The sequence below is a fragment of the Schistocerca serialis genome, chromosome 7 (assembly GCF_023864345.2).
Source record: "Schistocerca serialis cubense isolate TAMUIC-IGC-003099 chromosome 7, iqSchSeri2.2, whole genome shotgun sequence".
Taxonomy (NCBI): domain Eukaryota; kingdom Metazoa; phylum Arthropoda; class Insecta; order Orthoptera; family Acrididae; genus Schistocerca; species Schistocerca serialis.
This window is the reverse complement of record NC_064644.1, coordinates 139,264,851-139,285,368: the sequence shown is the minus strand read 5'-3', so window position 1 is coordinate 139,285,368 and position 20,518 is coordinate 139,264,851. Positions and strand designations below refer to the sequence as shown.

General features: G+C 43.0%; 1 protein-coding gene across 1 annotated transcript in view; it reads right to left on the bottom strand.

Moving 5' to 3' along the window:
* LOC126412935 (uncharacterized) overlaps positions 1–20,269 on the bottom strand; it is a 103,853-nt gene extending 83,584 nt beyond the window's left edge. The window contains exons 1-2 of the mRNA XM_050082826.1: positions 20,183–20,269; positions 14,791–15,486 (exon numbers count right to left, since the gene is read on the bottom strand). Coding sequence (XP_049938783.1) covers positions 14,791–15,486; positions 20,183–20,269 — 783 coding nt within the window. The remainder of the gene's footprint in view (positions 1–14,790; positions 15,487–20,182) is intronic.
* Between the last annotated feature and the right edge of the window lie 249 nt (positions 20,270–20,518).

Sequence of the window (20,518 nt, the reverse complement as noted above, 5' to 3'; positions counted from 1 at the left end):
TATTTCACTGGAACAATGTAAAGACTGGCCAGCAGGCAACGTCGCTGCGGGAACATCCGAACTCACGGGAACCGTCGCGTCTCACGTGAAGTGAGGGACGCAGATACAACACAGATTTCAGCATCAAAAGAAGCAGCTACATCATCTCTGGTAATACTGGAATCACAATTAACTTCAGTAGACAACTCAGTGCCGCCAGAAGGTGCACCCTCTGTCAACGCCGTATCACAAGAGCGCGACTGGAGAGGGACGCTCTCTAAATGTCTACCGTCCTCTGTTCCCGGAGTTTGACTTGCACTGCTGGAGTCGTCGTCCCCTCAAGGACAGAGGCCGTACCGGGACGCACCGGTAATGGTGGAAATTCCCGAGGAGTAGGGGGTAATGTCGCCCCAACATCGCTTAAAGCTGGAGATTGACTGTCAGTAGACTGTGAAGACACTATGTCTGCTAATGTTAACGGACGACGTTTTTGATAAGACGACGTCAGAACAGTAGCACGGTGCGGTTAGTCGGATGTGAGATGACCGCTTGCAGCTGACGCCATGCTAGCGAGGCGAAGAACAGCTGTTGCTGATTTAAAACGAGTAGTTCATGATTCTCCAACTAGGCCGCGCTTATGATAATTATAGAACATATATGTCTAACAAATATGATATTTCAAAAATAAAATCAATAAAGGAGAATAGTTTTCTAAAAAGGACAAAATTTGTTTCTATGCTGACAAGATGCCACTACCTTACGTTTATATGAACTTAATCTAGCTCATTTTTGCATAAAGTGGACATATGACCTTCCTAAAGTTACCGATTCATTTCCAATTAGTGCACCTCGTAGTATCTAGCTATTTTATTTTCAACTAGGATCGAGTTAACATCAAATTAAATAATTTTTCAGGCGTGGCGCAACTAAAAGTATTACTCCATTCAGGCATGAATATAAACCGACTTGCGTTAGCGTATTATTTACTAGACACTTCTCGTGGACCCTTCTGCAATTTCTTTGCTACACGAGCCATTACTGTATTGCCGTCACAAACTTCCTTCTCCGACCAGCTACTGCAACCCCTGGCAAATTGAAATACTGCGTTGCGACTCGTACTCCAAATGGAACAATTTTCCAAATAAATACAATGAACTTCTACCACGATCACTCATAGCCCAGGGTTCGGTGTGGGACGGGGGTGGGGTGAGTGGACTTCTGTAGCCTACTGCGGAGTTGTGAACCACTGAGGGCTATGGCGGGGACGAAGCCTTTACGTCGTTTCTAGGTCCCCAGTTCCAAACAGTGCAATACAATACCACCATCACTTAACAGGCATCTATCCTGCATCGAGCTAACGTTATAACTTTACAGAGGCAAATTAGATCGCGCATGTACGGCCGTTACTGTCGGGCATTTAGATAATTATTGATTTATTTCAGTTTGTAATGGATCCGGGAGATGTGTTATTTTCTGCCTTATTTGTCGATACCAAATCTAATGAGGTTTTCTTATATTTTTATCAGAATATTTTATGCCAATTTTAATTTGCCTTATTTTATGCTAATTTGCTTATATGTTTGAGAGTGACAGCATATTGATTAATATTAGTAGATGTGACGAACAATATCAAAGAGACTGGTTACAGGTGGAAGCTTGTGTGTTGTGTGAAATGTCTTCGACGCTGGAGTCGTCTTTGACCATAGTCAGTCGGCAGTGAGCACTCGGTGTGTGACGGTGGAACAATGTACACGTCCCCGCTATAATAATTAGCAAGTGACCAGCAAAAATGGGATATTGTACTACTTTTTTTATATCAACATCAAGAAGAAAGCACATTCGGAAACATGGTATTTGAGGCACCAAAAATGAAGCAAACGCATTGAACCAGGACATTTCCGCAACCGACGAAACAGCATTATGGAATCATACTTTCACTAGACGACTGAAGCCAACACAAAAAAGTCAAATATAATCTTATAAACATCCATGGAAACGTGAGTACTGTCACGAAATATGCTAAATTCAAGTATGTAAAATAGTGAGCATATTTAAAGTTCTTGGAACATAGTGAGTTAGTGCATTAGTAAATTACAGCTATCATTCGGCGTTTTAGGTTTCCCATGAATCCCCTAAACTGCATAAAGCAAATACCGTGATAATTCATTTGGAACTGTTGCGGCCGGTTTTCTCCCACATCCTCATCCAACAGTGTTCGTGTTCTGTCTTAGCTTCACGTACTCCATAGGACGTTAAAGACCAGTTTCCCTTTGCCTTCTCATTGATGTCTTCTGTAGCTTGCTAGATGTTGGGAGTCACAGATATTTAAAGAAAGTCTTCATTAAGGGGAAGCAGAAAGCTTTTACAGGAATTTAGAACGCAAACTGCGAAAGCATTATAACAGTCTTCCTCTGGTTCTGTAGAATTTCTTTTTCTTCTGCCCATAATCGATTTTATTACCATGAATAGCACGCCAGGATACTCGGAAACCTAAAGGAGACGACCTATCTTCAGAGAAGGTTTCTAGCTCCAGTTACAAAATATCCCTGTCCAACATTATTGGTTACAGGATGCATCCGCTTAATTACGTATATTGCTCCAGTTGCGTTCTTCGTTCGATACGCAACTTTCAACATACACTCACCAAAAAAAGTTTTGCCTCTCATCGGTTCCGAGGGTTCCGAAGCGTGTGCAGGAAATTTAAATAGAGATCAACATAAACATCATTTGCGACCCAGAATGAGATTCTGGAATCATCCCCCAGGCTGTGGCTAAGCCATGTCTCCGCAATATCCTTTCTTTCAGGAGTGCTAGTTCTGCAAGGTTCGCAGGAGAGCTTCTGTAAAGTTTGGAAGGTAGGGGACGTGGTACTGGCAGAAGTAAAGCTGTGAGTAGCGGCCGTGAGTTGTGCTTCGGTAGCTCAGTCGGTAGAGCACTTGCACGCGATAGGCAAAGGTCCCGAGTTCGAGTCTCGGTCGGGCACACAGTTTTAATCTGCCAGGAAGATTCATCATTTGCTACCTTTTCATTGCCCATGATAAGCACACACTGCAGGCTGTACCGCCATACAGCGAGACCTTCAGAGTTCAAGGTCCAGATTGCTATACACACCGGTACATCTAATACCCAGTAGCACGTCTTCTTGCAGTGATGCATGCCCGTATTCGTCACTTCTGTCATCTTGGCACTGTTGGTCCAGATTGTCCCAATCCTCAACGGCGATTCGGCGTAGATCCCTCAGAGTGGTTACTGGGTAACTCGTCCATAAACAGCCTTTTTCAATCCACCCAGAAATGTTCCATAGGATTCATGTCTGGAGAACATGCAGGTGACTCTAGTCGAGCGATGTCGTTGTCCTGAAGGAACTCATTCACAAGATGTGAACGATGGGGGTGTGAGTTGTCGTCCGCGAAGACGAATGCCTCACCAATATACTGCCGATATGGTTGCACTATCGGTCGGAGGATGGCATTCACGTATCGTACAACCTTTACGGCACCTACCATGACCAACAGCAGCGTACGTCAGCCCACATAATGCCACCCCAAAACATCAGGGAACCTCCACCTTGCTGCACTCGCTGGAAAGTGTGTCTCTCCGACGATTTTATGGTTGAAGGCATATGCGTCGCTCATGGGTGAATAGAATGTGATACCAATCGTAAGTGGCCCATTCGGCTTCTTGTTGGGCCCATTTGCACCGCGCTGGATGGTGTCGTGGCTGCAATGACGGACCTCTCCAGGGACGTCGGGAGTGAAGTTGTGCATCGTACAGCCTATGACGCATAGTTTGAGTCGTAAGACGGAGTCCTGTTGCTGCACGAAAAGCATTGTTCAACATGGTGGCGTTGCTGTCAGGGTTCCTCCGCGCCACAATCCGTTGGTAGCTGTCATCCACTACTGGGCTGCCTGAGCGAGGCACGTCATCGACAGTTCCTGTCTCTCTGTATCTCCTCCATGTCCGAACAACATCGCTGTGGTTCACTCCGAGACGCCTGGACACTTCACTTGTTGAGAGCCCCTCCTGGCACAAAGTAACAATACTGACGCGATCGAATCCTGGTATTGACCGTCTACACGCGCCGTGTACCTCCTACCTGGTGGAATGACTGGAACTGATCGGCTGTCGGACCCCTTCCGTGTAATAGGTTGTTTATATCTTTGTCTGCGATACAATATCCACAGACAACGTTATATTCAGGAGTTTTTTGATGTGTGTATGAGCTCTACCTACAGCCGCCCACGGTACTAGATGGGGTCGATCGTGCAGAATTATAACAATGAGACACGTTACTACGTTATCTACCCACTTTGCAGACCTTTGATTCGACTGTTGAAAACCAATGTAAGTTAGTCCAAGGGTAAGGGACACGGTGAATATCATAATTGCGTACGTCTGTACACAAAACAGAATAAAGGAAATTCGCTCGTCAGGTTACATGCATCGCAATGAATGATTACTTTAGTAAAGATAGAAGATAAAAAGAACACAAATGAAGGCCTATTTTAGAAATACGGCTAAATCCTCACGGCAGCTAACGCAAATGTGGAATACATATGTTTCTATATTTGCGATTATCCTCGTTACTTATGCTCTGCAAAGATAATGGAGTGTGGTTTTTCAGTTACTTAAAGAAATTGCAAATGAATCAGACTCTTTTATATGCAGTGCTTGTTAAGTACATTAACTCATGAAGGATATTCTGATGCCCCCATGTAACATGGAATTTGATATAGATGTCACGAGAGGCATCTCCGTCCCTAGAAAAGGAAGTTTGGAATATTGTATTCTCAGCAGAGGAGCAGCGACAGCAGAGTAGATCGGTTAGGAGAGGTCAGTGACTTCGAACTGGCACTAACTTCTGGACATCACCTGAGCAATAGATCGATGAGGGACATTTAAACCCTACTAAAGCTATATTTGATGACTGTTGGCAATGTTACTGCATAATGGAATCGCGAAGGAACAGCCGCAGCTAAACCAAAACCAGACAGACCTCCTACAATGACAAACATTGTTGAGACTGGTTGTGGAAAATTGCACGAAATCACGGGAAGGAATCACTCGTGAGTTCCAAAACGACTACAAAGAAAGAGCTACCAGTAGTCCTGCTAGAATGATGATGGGGCTTAGGGAGTTAAATCAATCGGGGTAAAATGGTCCAGCAGCTCTTCATAAGCAACAGATGTATGTAGTCATTGCTAAGCGGCACCTGAGATGGTGCACAGAGCCACACCATTCAATATTAGATGACCTAAAACATGTGTTTCGAAGATGAACCACGCAATAACTTGTAGTACTGATGGAAGGTTTAGGGCCTGATGAATGTCTCGTGAACATTCCCTGCCCTCATATGCACTGCCAGACGTGAACTGCTAAGGTGGTGGTGACGTAGTATCAGGGTGTTTCTCGTGGTTAGGATATGGCCCCCTAAACGCGCTTAAGGAAAAATTAAATTAGGAAGGATATGAACACATATTTTTACAGAATTGTGAGCCGTGTGTAGGAGAACAAGTGTTCCAAGACGATGCTTGTTTACATCGCCATGATAATGTACCCTTTCATACGCCAGCAGCTGTCAACACATTCCTGAAATGAATTGGCTTGCCCACAGTCACGACCTCAACCCAATGGAACCCTTTGAAATGAGTTAGAATGTAGACTTCGTTCCAGATCGAACATCACTACCTTTCCCGATTCCTGCTCTAGAGACAGTACGAGCTGCCATACCTCCACAGACAATCAGAAAGTCTGGCAAGTAGAGTTCATGCCGTCATAGAGGAGAAGAGTAGAAACTATCCATATAAATGTCCACTAATAGGTGTCGGATACTTCTGATCAGATAGTATGAAGTTAATTAGTTAACATGAGAAGTGCTGTTATTACTAACGATTTCATGAATGGAGAAATTACGATAAAAATGTTCACTAATTCAGTAATAAAAGGTAGAGATCTCGGCAAATAAATTTATGTTGCGTAAAAGTAAGCAGTATCAATACATATTACAGAAATGAAATTACGTATGCATGAATGTATACAGCAGAAAAGAATTAATGCATACTTTTAGAAGTCTCTAGTTCGCTAAAGATTTATTGTTGCAACTGTGGATATGAAGTACATGAAACGGTTACATTTACAGATCAATAGTTCAGACAGTTCTGAGGTATCAGGTATCGACAAATTTAGGAACACCCACACCAGTACGTGATATCGATTCGAGAAAAATTTGAACGTGCTGGTCAGGGAAGTTGCTGCATGTGTTGCAGAGCAGTTTCGTGGGCAGTGTATGGGCGAACATTATAATGTTAATACCTATCGCCTAGTATATATCACCTTCCTGTTGCAAGAACGACAAAACAATTTGTCAAACAACATTCTTTTCGTGCCGAGCGCTGGTTGGCTTCCCCACCAGAAACACCAGCATTGTAAGAGAACTGTTGCTTACTGCATCACAGACCTTTAGGCTTGGGTCGGGCAAGTGTGTCTTGGACGAGTACACTCTATGTGACATCTCTAACCAGGTCCACGTCGTAAGCACAAAGACTATTACTTGCGTGACGGTAGAGTTGGCTTCCATTCCTGAGACCACAGCAGACCATTCCATCATCCAAATGATTCTCTGACGTCAGCAGTCCAGCTGTGTAGCTCTACGCTGTGGCATGAGTGGAAGATGGGCTATTGGTGAGTATGCTCGTAACCCTATTGCTAATAACCGCTGAGTAACAGTTCATGTTGACAAGTCTTGGATCACACGTCCTCTTATCGGTGATGCGGTATCTGTATGATCTGCTACGCTGTCCTCACAATACAACGATCAGGGTAAGTGTGTGCGCTCCGTGGACGTCAGGAATCTCGTCTACAGGTGTGAGAATGTTCACTTTACCTCTGATACCAGCATCGTCACGCAACTGAGGCATGACGTCCAACTTGTGTAGCAATTCTCCGAAAGGACCTTTCAGACAATCTGAAGGCCACAATTTGACCCCTTTCAAACTGGGAGCAGGCATGAGTGCTTCTGTGGCATGGTTGCCCGCTTGCTTCATACGTGTGCACCACACTGGTCGTCAGCTAGCTATGCCACCACGCTATCTGTTGGCGGACGACGCTGAAACCGTACATCTACAGTAGTGCTGAAAAGTATCCGAACGACCTGAATTGCATTTCACCTGATTCGCATACAACCCTCATAACGCAGCTGTCTAGCAGGTTCACTAATCGCTCCTCGGTACAGTCGTTTGACTATTGAAAATGGTTCCAACAAATCACCACTGGAAAACACTGCTCTGTATACCAATAACTCAAGATGTAAAGTAGAAATACGATACTAGAAATATTATGGAACACCTTATCACAGATAAGACTGTCCTCAAGGTTGTTAAGCTCACATTTATTACAATAAATGACGTACCTGAAATGTTACCATTCTCATTATTACATCAGATAGATAATGCACGTAATACGTTCGTCATATTCATGATTTCATTTCCAAAGTAACATACTATAATTATTATTTAACACAAAATGACATCAAAAATTTAAGTTTTTCACGAGCTGCTAGTTGAGAATATGTATGAACTTCAAATGACAAGACGAACCGTCTAGTTCTGCATATGGACTCAAACCCAGGTCATGCTGACTAAGCAAAGATTTCGTGACTGATGGAAACAAATAGTCATTCCTGACTAGGCATACAGAGAGTGATATATCTCAATTTTAAACAGTATTAGTTAGGCAATATCAACTTTAAATTACATAACGTAAACACATTTAACGGACGCGAATTCTTACCCAGCATCAATTGTCCCTGTTAACGAACTACGAGAGATGTTAAATATTGCTTCTTCACTAGTAACTTACATGAAATGCCGTGAGGTAAAGCTTTGTGTTGGATAGGGATTCGAACCCAGAACATAATCGGTTTGTTATCGAAGCACAATCAACTATGACATATCGGATTTTCTCGGCAATAGCAAGATGTTTTAACTGAAATGACGAGACAAAACATTAATTTTTTTTTCCCCGGGATTCCAACACGGCATCTATCGCTGTTATATTATAGAGAAAGTGAACGTTAAATATGGGTTTGTTACACCAGCAGCAACATGTAAACATGTTTGAACTAGAAATAATATGACGAAGAGTTCAGTGCTGACTCGTAATCGAACCCCACACATATCGTTATTGACTACACACAAAGAGACGTCAGCTACCGAATTTTTCTCCACCAGCAGGCCAGAATAAAATCCTTGAACTTACAGTGATCTCGCAAATAGTTATGTGTCTCACTGGGAGTCAAAAATGTAAGATACCGTTAGTGTTGACAAGGAATGAAAATACATTAAAAATCAAAATTGTTATTCACCCTCAGATAGGTGTTCTCATGCTAGAGCTTGACAATACATAATGGAAACTTCAGTGCCAGGCCAGGATACGAACCCATTCAGGCACAATATGTTGAGGAATCTGCAGTTTTGATCAAGCAACAAAGTGTAGTTGAGCTGTATTTGCACGAAGAGATCAAATTCCGAGTTAAGGGCGGTCTGAGTTGCATTCCCAGTTCAGAACAAATTTTATCGACATACAGAAGCTCAAATAAAAGATGGAATAAGTTTCCTGTGGCCCTACAAAGCGTTTGTTTCGTGACTAGAAATAGATAACTAGTATAAGAAAGGTTACTGGTGATATAGTTTCTACATGTCATCACTCCTGACTTTATTGTAGTTCAACCTAATGTCTACTTGGTAGAGAAGGAATATCATGTTTAATGTGAATTTCAGACCACTATGCCATTATACCTTCTTCACTTGGCGTAGCCAGGAGAGAGTAGAATCTGTCTCTCCGTATCAAAAATCATCGGCAGAAGTTGGAATCGAACCCAGACCATGAGTATATGAACCTCTCAGCTGTCCATCAGACCACCAGATACGCTTCTCTGTAGCTCATTTTCCTATTATAACGCCGTTGCGCCTGTAGTGCTACAACGATGAAAATTAATATTACGACGATGTCAAACCTTATTTTCATTATTTAAAGAAGTATTCATGATATTAAAAACGTAATTATAATTTTACTATTTTCATTTTTGCGCTCAGTGTATTAAAGACTTTCTAGTGCACGGAATAAATTAGCATTGTTCGTACTACGAAACTATAAATGATTGCTAAGGGATAAGCATGTAATAATTCGATGTAAGACATTTTGTTGAGTCTGAATTTTGTTCTCGTACTGGTCGGTAGAGAAGGAAAAGTTACTCAGTCGATGTGAAGGTATAAAGGCTGTAAAAAGGAGAGAGAGAGAAGGTAAATACTAGTTATTCAAAACAAATATCTCTAAAGTGTAACGTCTTGTGATTTCCTGAAACTAAAAATTGCAAGGTCTAATCTGAGCCTGCCCTGAATAACAGCGAAGAACATTTATGTTATCATATATTTTCTTCGTTTGATCACGGTTGTGATTCGCATGTTTCTTTTTGTTATGCAACGTGTTATGAATATTTTCATTATACGCGCAAAAGTGCACACAGCTTTAATTGAACCTGCGTCTTTCGGTATCGGTAACTTTTAATCAGTACGATTACGCGAATACCGTCTAAATTGCAACCGTAATCGCAAAAGTGTTTCCTGGACCAAATAATTCTTATAAAATGTGTATTCTCCAAAGCGAGCAGCATTGCACTATCGCTGACTGGCAACAATCGAAAGAGTAAAAACAGTGCTTAAATAAAATTGCCACCTTTTAATAATTATTGTTATCCCATTAAATAAATAAATAGCAATTCAGTGGCTATCCAGTCAATAAACAGAGAGGGTAATTCGCGACACACTGGATGAGAATTCTGACCCAGAAGCTCCCTGTAGTGGTTTGTAGCATGTTCAGTACATTCAATAACTTGGTTGATCGAATCGCCATGATCTAGCTCTCTCGGCTACCCAGTGCATGCATTCGACTCTATTTTTTAATCATCGAAATAAAATCACGTAACTGCCACCTACACAGAAATGCCAACAGTGCAGGCTGCAGAAATTTAAATAGGAAGTGTTGCTTTCCACTTGAGCTACTCTATTGTGCTTTCTGTTTGTTGAAAACGTCGTGCAGTGCAAAAGAAAAGATGTAACTGTCTATCTCTCACAAGTCTACATCCGCCTATATCCATTATCTCACAACACTGTGGAATGCGGAAGTTCTTGAGGATTTGTTGTTAACTTCTAGAGCAGGTGCAGCTACGGTTCAGCTACTAATGTAACGGTAAGTGTAGTGCACTGTAGACAAAACGTCGGAGTTCAAATACATTCACTGCTACATTATTAAAACCGCAATTCTGCTGTCTGCTGGTCTGCTGAAGTTATCAGTCTAATGGAACTTTGAACATAATTCCCTTCACTCCTCACCTCAAAATAGTCGAATGTGGAAAAAGGGCCAACTATTGCGACATTTTGTTCTTTTCAGGTTTAATAGTAGTTCCGGCAGCAGATGCATCTCGAAACTTTTGTATTATGTATGGGGAGAGCGCATCGTGCCAAAATACGTCATAAAGTTATTTTCTACATTAGCTGTCGTGTGGTAGTGGCATTTTATTCTTCTTCAAACCTTGTTGGACAGCTTTAACTCAGAACGAGTTTTCTACATGCATGTAATCAATAAACTGCATATGCATTGTCACACTGCATGACATAACGTCATAGAATTCGCATATATCGTTGATGATTAATTTCTCCCTCATGTTCACTATTGTTTAAACAACACTAAAAGAAATCCTACGAAAATTGTGCACTGTATTATAAGAAATGAAATAAAACTTTCCACAATAACCTTACGACGAAAGTCTGTTTAAATAAAGCTGAGTATCTGTACACAAGCGTACCTCTATCGAACCGAACTAGTAAAATACTACTCACTTTGACTTCGATAGGGTCTGTGTTTAACTGATATGCTGTGTCATACTCAACAGGTATGCAAATGTAGCATTTGAAAAAGAAAGTTATGTATTCCTAGAAACCCAAAATTTGATTGTCAGCAACGGAAAGAGGCATTCCCTGTTGTGCAGCATTGTAAATTTTTCACCATTGCACTGTGAGCAGGAAGTATTTTCTTGCGTTTTCCTTATCGATGTTTAGTCTGACAGCTTGTAGCTCTTTCACAGAAGGGATAAAAACGTCACAGTCAGCGAGACTGGCACCGTGACCCAGGACTGACGCTTTTTTAGAGAGTACCATGTTACCACAGAGCTAGCGAAGAGATAAATGTTTGGGGTTCCTATTACAAGGCCAATAGTGACTAGAAGTCGTAAATCGCTATTTAAAGGTCAAGATTAGTGGCGATTTCCACGTGCAATGACTTTCCTGGGCTGAAAACCGTAAATGTACTAAATTTTGTTACACCTCAAGCGATAATAACTCAGATTATTCAATGGAAATGACAGGAAAAATCAAGTGAACTTTGAGGCTTAATTCTGTACACACCAGGAAGTAATTCGTCGATCACAGAGTTGCCCAACGTACCTTGCCTTGTTCCCAAATCTCATTTACAGTACCAGCAGGAAGAAGTCGAACCGATGTGTTCCTACAGAGGGCTGGGAAGTGACCATAGCTGGCATCTCAAAGACGTGGCTGGCACGGAGTGGAATACGTCGGATCGCATTTCTGTAATTAGGTTTATGGACTGGAGGGTAGTTACTAATAATAATCAGACTACCTAATAAAACCAGAATTCTGCGTGGATGTATACCCTTATGCAGTTCAGTTTCTTTGACCTTTCGGCAATCGTTAGCTTCATTGACACGCACAAGTTACGATGGGATGCATTCCTTCTTTCCTCGCTGCACACGGCTATGGGCTAATAAAGGAGGCATATGAAAGTTTTTTGCAATCTTGAACATTAGAAACGTTCTACATACGAGTTGAAAGCTGAAAATATGACGAACATAAAGCAATTCCTGTAGCAAACAAGCATTGGTTTTGGTGGTCCATCTTCATTTACTATCAATACTAATATAAAAACCTCTGGAATAAAATGCATTGCGAAAGCATCCCTTTCACATTACATTCTCCTCTTCTTGTTATTGGAAATATATCACACAAAAATTAGCAAGTTAGGTTAACGAGGCCAAATGTGTTGTTTTTCCTGAGCAAATGCGTATTCCAGAACAGTAAAAGTTCGAAATTGCCTCGCGACGTAAATACTGAGCATGAAGCAGTCGTAAACAGTGGTCTGCTAATGTTTGGGGCTACTTAAAGTAGTGGAAAGGCCCACCATCTCTGGCTTCAATTCAACGTACAACATAAATCTGCGGTGCCTCCTCCCTTCTTTTTTGTCCTCAAGATTGCTACGTAGAGAGGATATGTGTGGTTCATAACGTCAATTAAAGAAAGAGAGTGAATCATATCTCTGAAAGTGTGACACAAAATAAATATTACTTAAAAGTGCTGTCTAGCACGCTGCGTTTAGCAGGTTATACACAACGTGGTTGTGATTTGGGAGTGGAAAGATATTTATACGTTACTATCAAGTACGACGTCTCATCCTTTTCTTTTCTTTTTTTTTAACAAAAGACTTGAACATTTGCGTTTCACCGTTGATTAGCGAGTGCATTGTCATGTAGCAGAGTAGTACAATGGAATAGTATATTTTGTCGCTGTGAGTTGGGAATTCGAGTATCTGATTTTCGATCCAACGTATACTATAGTGCATAGCGTTTTCCATTGCAGCTGAGGTCATCTATGCTGGCAGTTATTCGTACAAACCTTGCAGATGTTGTGATAGTCAGATACATTATTAATATCATACACTACTGGTCATTAAAATTGCTACACCAAGAAGAAATGCAGATGATAAACGGGTATTCATTGGACAAATATATTATACTAGAACTGTCATGTGATTACATTTTCACGCAATTTGGGTGCATAGATCCTGAGAAATCAATACCTAGAACAACCACCTCTTGCCATAATAACGGCCTTGATAAGTCTGGGTATTGAGCCAAACTCAGCTTGGATGGGATGTAGAAGTACAGCTGCCCATGCAGCTTCAACACGACACCACAGTTCACCAAGAGTATTGACTGGCGTATTGTGACGAGCCAGTTGCTCGGCCACCATTGATCAGACATTTGCAATTGGTGAGAGATCTGGAGATTGTGCTGGCCAGGGCAGTAGTCGATCATTTTCTATATCCAGAAACGCCCATACAGGACCTGCATCATTCAATCGACCATTATCCTACTGAAGTGTAGGGTTTCACAGGGATCGAGTGAAGGGTAGAGCCACGGGTCGCAACACATCTGAAATGTAACGTCCACTGTTCAAAGTGCCGTCAATGCGGACAAGAGAGGTGACCGAGACGTGTAACCAATGGCACGCCATACCATCACGCCGGGTGATACGCAAGTAAGGCGATGACGAAAATACGCTTCCAATGTACGTTCACCACGATGTCGCCAAACACGGATGCGACCACCATGATGCTGTAAACAGAACCTGTATTTATCCGAAAAAATGACGTTTTGCCATTCGTGCACCCAGGTTCGTCGTTGAGTACATCATCGCAGGCGCTCCTGTCTGTGATTCACCGTCAAGGGTAACCGCAGCCATGGTCTCCGCGCTGATAGTCAATGCTGCTGCAAACGTCGTCGATCTGTTCGTGCTGATGGTTGATGTCTTGCAAAGGTCCCCATCTGTTGACTCAGGGATCGAGACGTGGCTGCACGATCCGTTACAGCCATGCAGATAAGTTGCCTGTCATTTCGACTGATAGTGATACGATGCCGTTGGGATCCAGCACGGAGTTCCGTATTACCCTTCTGAACCCACCGATTCCATATTCTGCTTTCAGTCATTGGATCTCGACCAACGCGAGCAGCAATATCGCGATACGATAAACCGCAATTGCGATAGGCTACAATCCATCCTTTATCAAAGTCGGAAATGTGACGGTACGCATTTCTCGTCCTTAGAGGCATCACAACAACGATTCACCATTCAACGCCGATGAACTACTGATTCTGTATGAGAAATCGGTTGGGAACTTTCCTCATGTCAGCACGTTGTAGGTGTCGCCACCGGCGCCAACCTTGTGTGAATGCTCTGAAAAGCTAATCATTTGCATATCACAGCTTCTTCTTCCTGTCGGTTAAATTTCGCGTCTGTAGCACGTCATCTTCGTGGTGTAGCAATTTTAATGGCCAGTAGTGCAATTATCATATTTCGGTTGCTACCACTAGCCCCTAAAACGAATAATAGTATCTGTGGCAATTTTACAGTGCACAACGTCTGTATACTGGTACGTAGTGTGGGATATAATGAGAGAATGTCAACTTTCCAGGAGGAGTGTCTCGTTTGTGAACTGTACAGACGATATTCCCAATACATAAGTTTAAACCAGCTGGTTATCTTAGGTGTAGTTTTACATGTACGGTCGAGTAACGTACTTCCACGATAGAAACGACGTAGCAATTCTTGTCATGCGCTTCTTGAGTACAACTGAGTGAAACTAAGGTACTGATTTCTGCAGTGCGATGTTGCTCCACTTTATTGTGTCACTGTGTTCCTGTAGTGTCTAATCGTGTCATTTCGGAGTTTGGTCGTTTCTGAAGGCTGGCGCAGTACTATCCCACATTGTGTACATGGGATGATACATGAGATTATATCTGACATCAAAGATTCAGCAAAACATTTTGCAATACAAGCCATAAAATTCAACATTAATAACAAAGATGCTTTCATAAACTTTATTAATTTTGAGTTCCAAGACAAACTGATAGCATTACATTTTATTTCCAAAAGCGGGAAACGGTGGAGGGCCTTGAAGATATACCAGCTGATCAGATGGACTTCTTTTTTTGGAAATCTTAGGGAAAGCCTCCTTTGGGGGAGGGCCAGTGAGAAGTGCACCTTGGAGGGCTGATGGTGCAATATCAGCTACATGAGGCAATAAAGATAATTCAGTGGTGGTGACACCATCTTGGAAGATGGTGGGATTCAGTACTTCATCACTGCCACATGTGTTGAAGTAGCCCGAGGTGGTGGGGGGCAGTGACTCAGCAGGAATAGAATTGCCAGTGCCCAAGGCGGTGGGTAGCATGAGATCATTAGTGGATGTGCAGTAGCCACCATCCAAGATGGGGGGACATGGTGGCTTAACATCGGCAGACTGTTCGCCGCAGCCCAAGGTGGTGGGGGGCAGCGACTCAGCGGTATTAGAGTCGCAACTGCCTGGGTTTCTGGGAGGCAGCGGCTCACTAGTGGATGTGGCATCGTGAACATCCAAGATAGTGGGATGCGGTTGTTCATCGTTGGCAGCCTTGTTGCCACTGCCCATTGTCGTGGGGGGCTGCAGTTCAGCAGTAGTAATATCGTTACTGAGCAAAACAGAACTATTAGTGTCGCCACTGCCAGCGTTGCTGGGAGGCAGCGGCTCACTAGTGGATGTGGCATCGCAAACATCCAAGATGGTGGGATGCGGTGGTTCATTGTTGGCAGCCTTGTTGCCACTGTCCAGTGTCGTGGGCGGCTGCAATTCAGCAGTAATAATATCGTCACTGTGCAAGACAGTGGGGGTCAGCTGTTCATTAGTGGACTTGGTGTCACTGTCTTCGAAGTCAGTGGGATGAGACGGTTCACCGTCGGCAGTGTTGTCTCCACTGCAAAAGGAATTGGGGGGCTGCAACTCAGCAGCATTATTATCTCCACTAGGCGAGCTGGTGGGGGCCAGAGAGTCATCAGCAACATTGACATCGCCACTGCCCAAGTTGGTGGTGGGCAGCAGCTCATCAGTAGTTGTGGTCTCGCCGCCTGAGGTGCTGGGCGGCGGCGGCGACGGCGGTGAAGGCGGCCGTGGCAGCGTCGGTGGCAGCGGCTGCTGCTCGACAGGGGCAGTGTAGCCACTGCACGTGGTGTCAGAGACATCATAAGCCTGGAAGCAGAAGGATATTCTGCATCAGGATTGACTTTCTTGTATGTAGTACTGGTTCAGACTACGTACTTGTAATAACTATTTCTGTATATTCACTGACAAGAGACAGAGTGAAATACGAATATATAATTATTGCTGATTAATGAAAATACCAAAGTACATTTGTCTAAGTAAAATATTATCTGACAGATATTACAAGATCACAGGTTAATGGAAGCGTGAACAGGCCACCTTAAATTTTAATGATACATGCAAAGGTGTGTGCATTGTGTTGTACAGATGCCACATATCTGTTTGTGGAATGGAGATCGATACCTGTGTCACCTGGTCAGTCAATACGGGGACCGTTACAGATAGCTGTAGATCACACTGGAGTAGTCGATGGATAGTGCCCCATATGATCGATTGGAGACAGATCTGGTGTTTCAGCAGGCCAAGATATTATGTCGACACCCTGAACATCATTTTGGGTTACAACAGCGGTATGAACATCATTTTGGGTTACAACAGCGGTATGTGGGCGAGAATGAATCATTTATGAAACAAAGCCTTGAATAATGTACATGAATTCAGCACAAAACGTCAGATCAACAGACTGATGTACATATTTACGGTCAGGGTGAGGGGGATAACCAAGACAGTGCTCGAACTGTGAAATGAAATTGCCCCTCAGACGGTAGCTCTAGGTGTTGCTCTAATGGATCAAGCACACATAAAGACTGCTTGCAGGGCCTCAACTGGCTCTTCCTTCTAACCAACTCACGACCAACACTAGTATGGAGGTAGAATCAGCTTTCGTCATGAAACACTACAGTATTCCACCGTGCCATACGATGAGCTTTCCCCTAAATCCACTGAAGTGGTATATAACTGTGTTTAAGGGTCAGTGGAATGCACGTTACAGGTAGTCTGGCTCGGTGATATCCTTGACGTAAACGATATTGTTGCTCATATTGGTGCTGCTGAGTCAGTACTACATGTGAGAGACATACGCCGTACACGATGGTCTTCCCACTCAGTCGTGTCACTTGCCCATTCGGTGCCAAGTCTTCTTGGAACCGTACGGTTTCGTGACCATCTCTGCCAGCAATCAAGTACAGTAGCTACATTCTTTCCAAATATCTCTGCAATATTGCAGAAGGAACATCCAGCTTGTCGTAGCTCTATCACATGGTACTATTCTAACTAAGTGAAGTGTTGATAACGACGTACTTTACTATCGTCTACTAACCATGTCTCGTCTCAAAAATAATTAACATTTACTACCGTTACAGACTGTATTTCAAGGAAACGTGATTGAAAAGTCGTAGTGGTGCTACTAACGCCACTCTCAGGCGACAGGTGCGAAATTTAAATAGTCGTCTTGTTTCGGATGTAGAAAGACGGCTACCAACTACCGTTTATGTCATCTAACTCCTCGTTAGGGCTGTAGGTTTTTTTATGTGTATGCGGGTGATGCTACGTTAATCAGGTCGTATGGGGTGCTCACCAATTTACTATTTTAAGGTGTAGGTGAAATTATACATCTGAATTTGTGTAGTTAAAATGGGTTACTTCAAAGCGAGGTAACCACAGTCGAAATATTACACAGCAAAATACTGCGGCCAATGAGGGCCGCTAGTCTTTTCTGTCGATTAACATGGTTGCAACTTTTTACGCCACTCCAGAAGATGAATCAGTAACGTTTTAGGGTTGCATAGGATAGCTGGATGATTTGAGTTGCTACATATAGTTTGTCATAGTCAGTTGTGGCACCTCCTTTGTAGCTCTTACGGCAGAAGACTTCCGGCAAAAGAACTAAACCTTATTCTGAAAACGACTTTGTCAGAGAGGGCGGAGGAGCGGACTGACGTTCAGGGCACACTCTTGCCCTTGGGGCGGAAAGCTGCCCATAAAGGTGGAACAAAAGCAATGATCAACGGCTTGAGGTCCAGAAGGCAATGAAAACCGCTGCATTAGAGACGCATTATGTGAATCCACAGGATCTGTGGACTGTGAATTTAAAAAGTGTCATGATGCTCTCCCCACTGGCAAAAGACCCCGGAGACTGCGAAGATGGAGGTGACCGTGAGAAAAAGATTAAGACACGGACGAAAGGATAATGTTCTGAGAGCCGGATGTGATTATGTCAGAAGTCTGAACATGGTAGAGAAGCTATAAATTCTGAAACTGGAAATGGAAATGCTTAATCTTGATATAGTGGGGGTCAATGACGTAAATGGAAGAAAGACAACAGTTTATAGTCAGTTGAATATAGGATAATATCAACAGCAGCAGTGATTGGTATGACGGCAGTAGGATTCGTTGTGAATAGGAACGTTGGACAGAGAGTATATTGCCGTGAACAGTTCAGTGATAGGGTTGTTCTCATCAGAATAGACACCAATAAATACCGAAAATAATAGTAGATGAACGCATGCCGACGTCGAAAGCTGACAATGAAGAGATGAAGTATATGAATGTAGTTAACGTATATTTCAGTAAGTAATAGGGGATGAAACACTGTTGGTAATGGAGGACTTGAATGCGGTTGTAGGGGAGCGAGTAGAAGGGTTACTGGAGTGTATGGGCTTAGTGTTAGGAATGAGAGTGAAAACAGAATCATTGAGTTCTACAAGTAAATGTCAGCTATTAACATCATTCTCCAAATTCAATATTTATCGTCGGTTATTGTCTGCCATCGATGCGCAGATGTGAGCGTTGAAAAAGAAATTAACATCGAAGCATTGCCATCATCGTGCATGCCTAATATGAACATTTTACTATGATATGAGTTGACTTTGTTAAAATTGTGCCATCTGTGCCGGTACAGTAAGGCGATTTGCCGAATGCAGCGACAGCTTTTTTTGCGGTATGAAAGATTTTAATAAAGTGTGTCACTACGATTAGTTTGTGTTGTAAAGGATCACCATCCTAAATGGGGAAAGTTTATTTTATTCATACTCATTTCCTTCAACATGTATGCACGTTGCTGTAACTGCGACTGTAGATTGTAGATCCGTCTCGCGAGGTCCTATAGGGTGTAGTGCCTGTTTACGTCGTCAACGACAGAGTGACCGACGGTAATGAGTGTGAGACCAACTGTAGTTATCAAGCACTAAATGTGGGTACGGTAGCAGCTAGTCACGAAAATCGAGCAAATGCTCAGCGTCCAGTAAGCGAGATCCTAGCAGTAGCTGGTCTGCACCGTCTATAACTGGCGCATTGTCCTTTCTACATCTGTACCAGGACAGGTCCCATTACTTCTGTTGGTTATGTCAGTCGTTCATTTATCCTTTAAGCAGTCGTATTCGGCATATGCTGACGCCAGGCAGAACACGTAGGCATTTGAGAAAGTCACTGACTCTTCTATGAAGGAGAATCAACTGTCGGAAACCAAAGTGGAAGTTCGTATTAATTATTTACTGCCAACACTGCAGTGTAAGCGTAGTATGAGTGGTGTGAGTGAGGTGACTCCTTTGAAAAATCGAAGGCTTGTTTCATTGCTTAGCAGCGTCGTCTTGTTGGTACAACTGAGTCCATTCGGGTCTGTCAGGTGCTTCTGTGTAGGTGGAATTGATGAATTCCGAATCTTTATTGGTACGGTCCAGCCATCGTGTCTTGGATCTGCCACGAGGTCGTCGGCCATTTGTGCCCAGGTGCATAGCTATTCTTGCCTCCGAGTCTGCTTTAATTCGCATGACGTGTCCGTATCGTTTTAACCTGCTTTCCCGTAGTTTGTCTGAGATGGGTGCAAGTCCAAGCCGGCGACTGAAAACCCTAGGTCTTCATCAAACATAATAAGGCTGATGCTTTTCTTCTGCCGTTCGCATGATATTTATTCGCGTACCTACTAGATAACTATCGAAGACACTTAGTTCCAATAATCGGAGATAGTTTCGTATAGTAATAGAGAATAATAGTGTGCAGCGTCCGTAGATGTACTCCGTAATCAGGTCATTGCAGTGAAAGGGTAAAATATCTCGAAATGCACTTTTACACATCGAGTTTCGCTTAGTGTACCACAAATGAAAGGCAGCCCCACCATATTGCCGACCTACCTTCACCTACAGCATCAAAAATTCTCATGTACTGGGTAGTCAATCTTGCAAACACAATTAGTGCGTTGCCTGTCCGAGGGTGCAAAGCGAAAGTTGATATTGGCAATAGCCACATCGATGGCCACACGCAAATCGTCATTTAAAGATGTATATCAAGTTTTTGGATCAAGCAACTAAGTATGACTCAGGGAGAGATATCCTGCCGAGAGTAAGTTTTGTATGCTATTGGTGTGACGTAGAGAGCCACTACTCACCTGCGCCTTCTTGTTCTTCTTCAGCTTCTTCCGCTCCTCGCGGTCAGCGGCACGCCGGCGGATGCAAGGGCACAAACGGCGTAACATCTGCGTCAGAGAAGACCCGTGTCAAGTACTATACGCTATAATATTTCTACAGTAAATGGTGCCCATTACCTCCACTCAACCATGTTGAACACTCCGTCACGTGGGGTTTGCTTGAGACGAAGTGTTTGCGTCATGATTGTCCCATAATTGAAAGGTGACAGCCGCCAGTTACGTGTGAAACTGAAACGGGCACATCAGTGACCGTAGTGAAGTGTTCAAAGGAAACGATCGAAGACTTAGTGGCCGCAT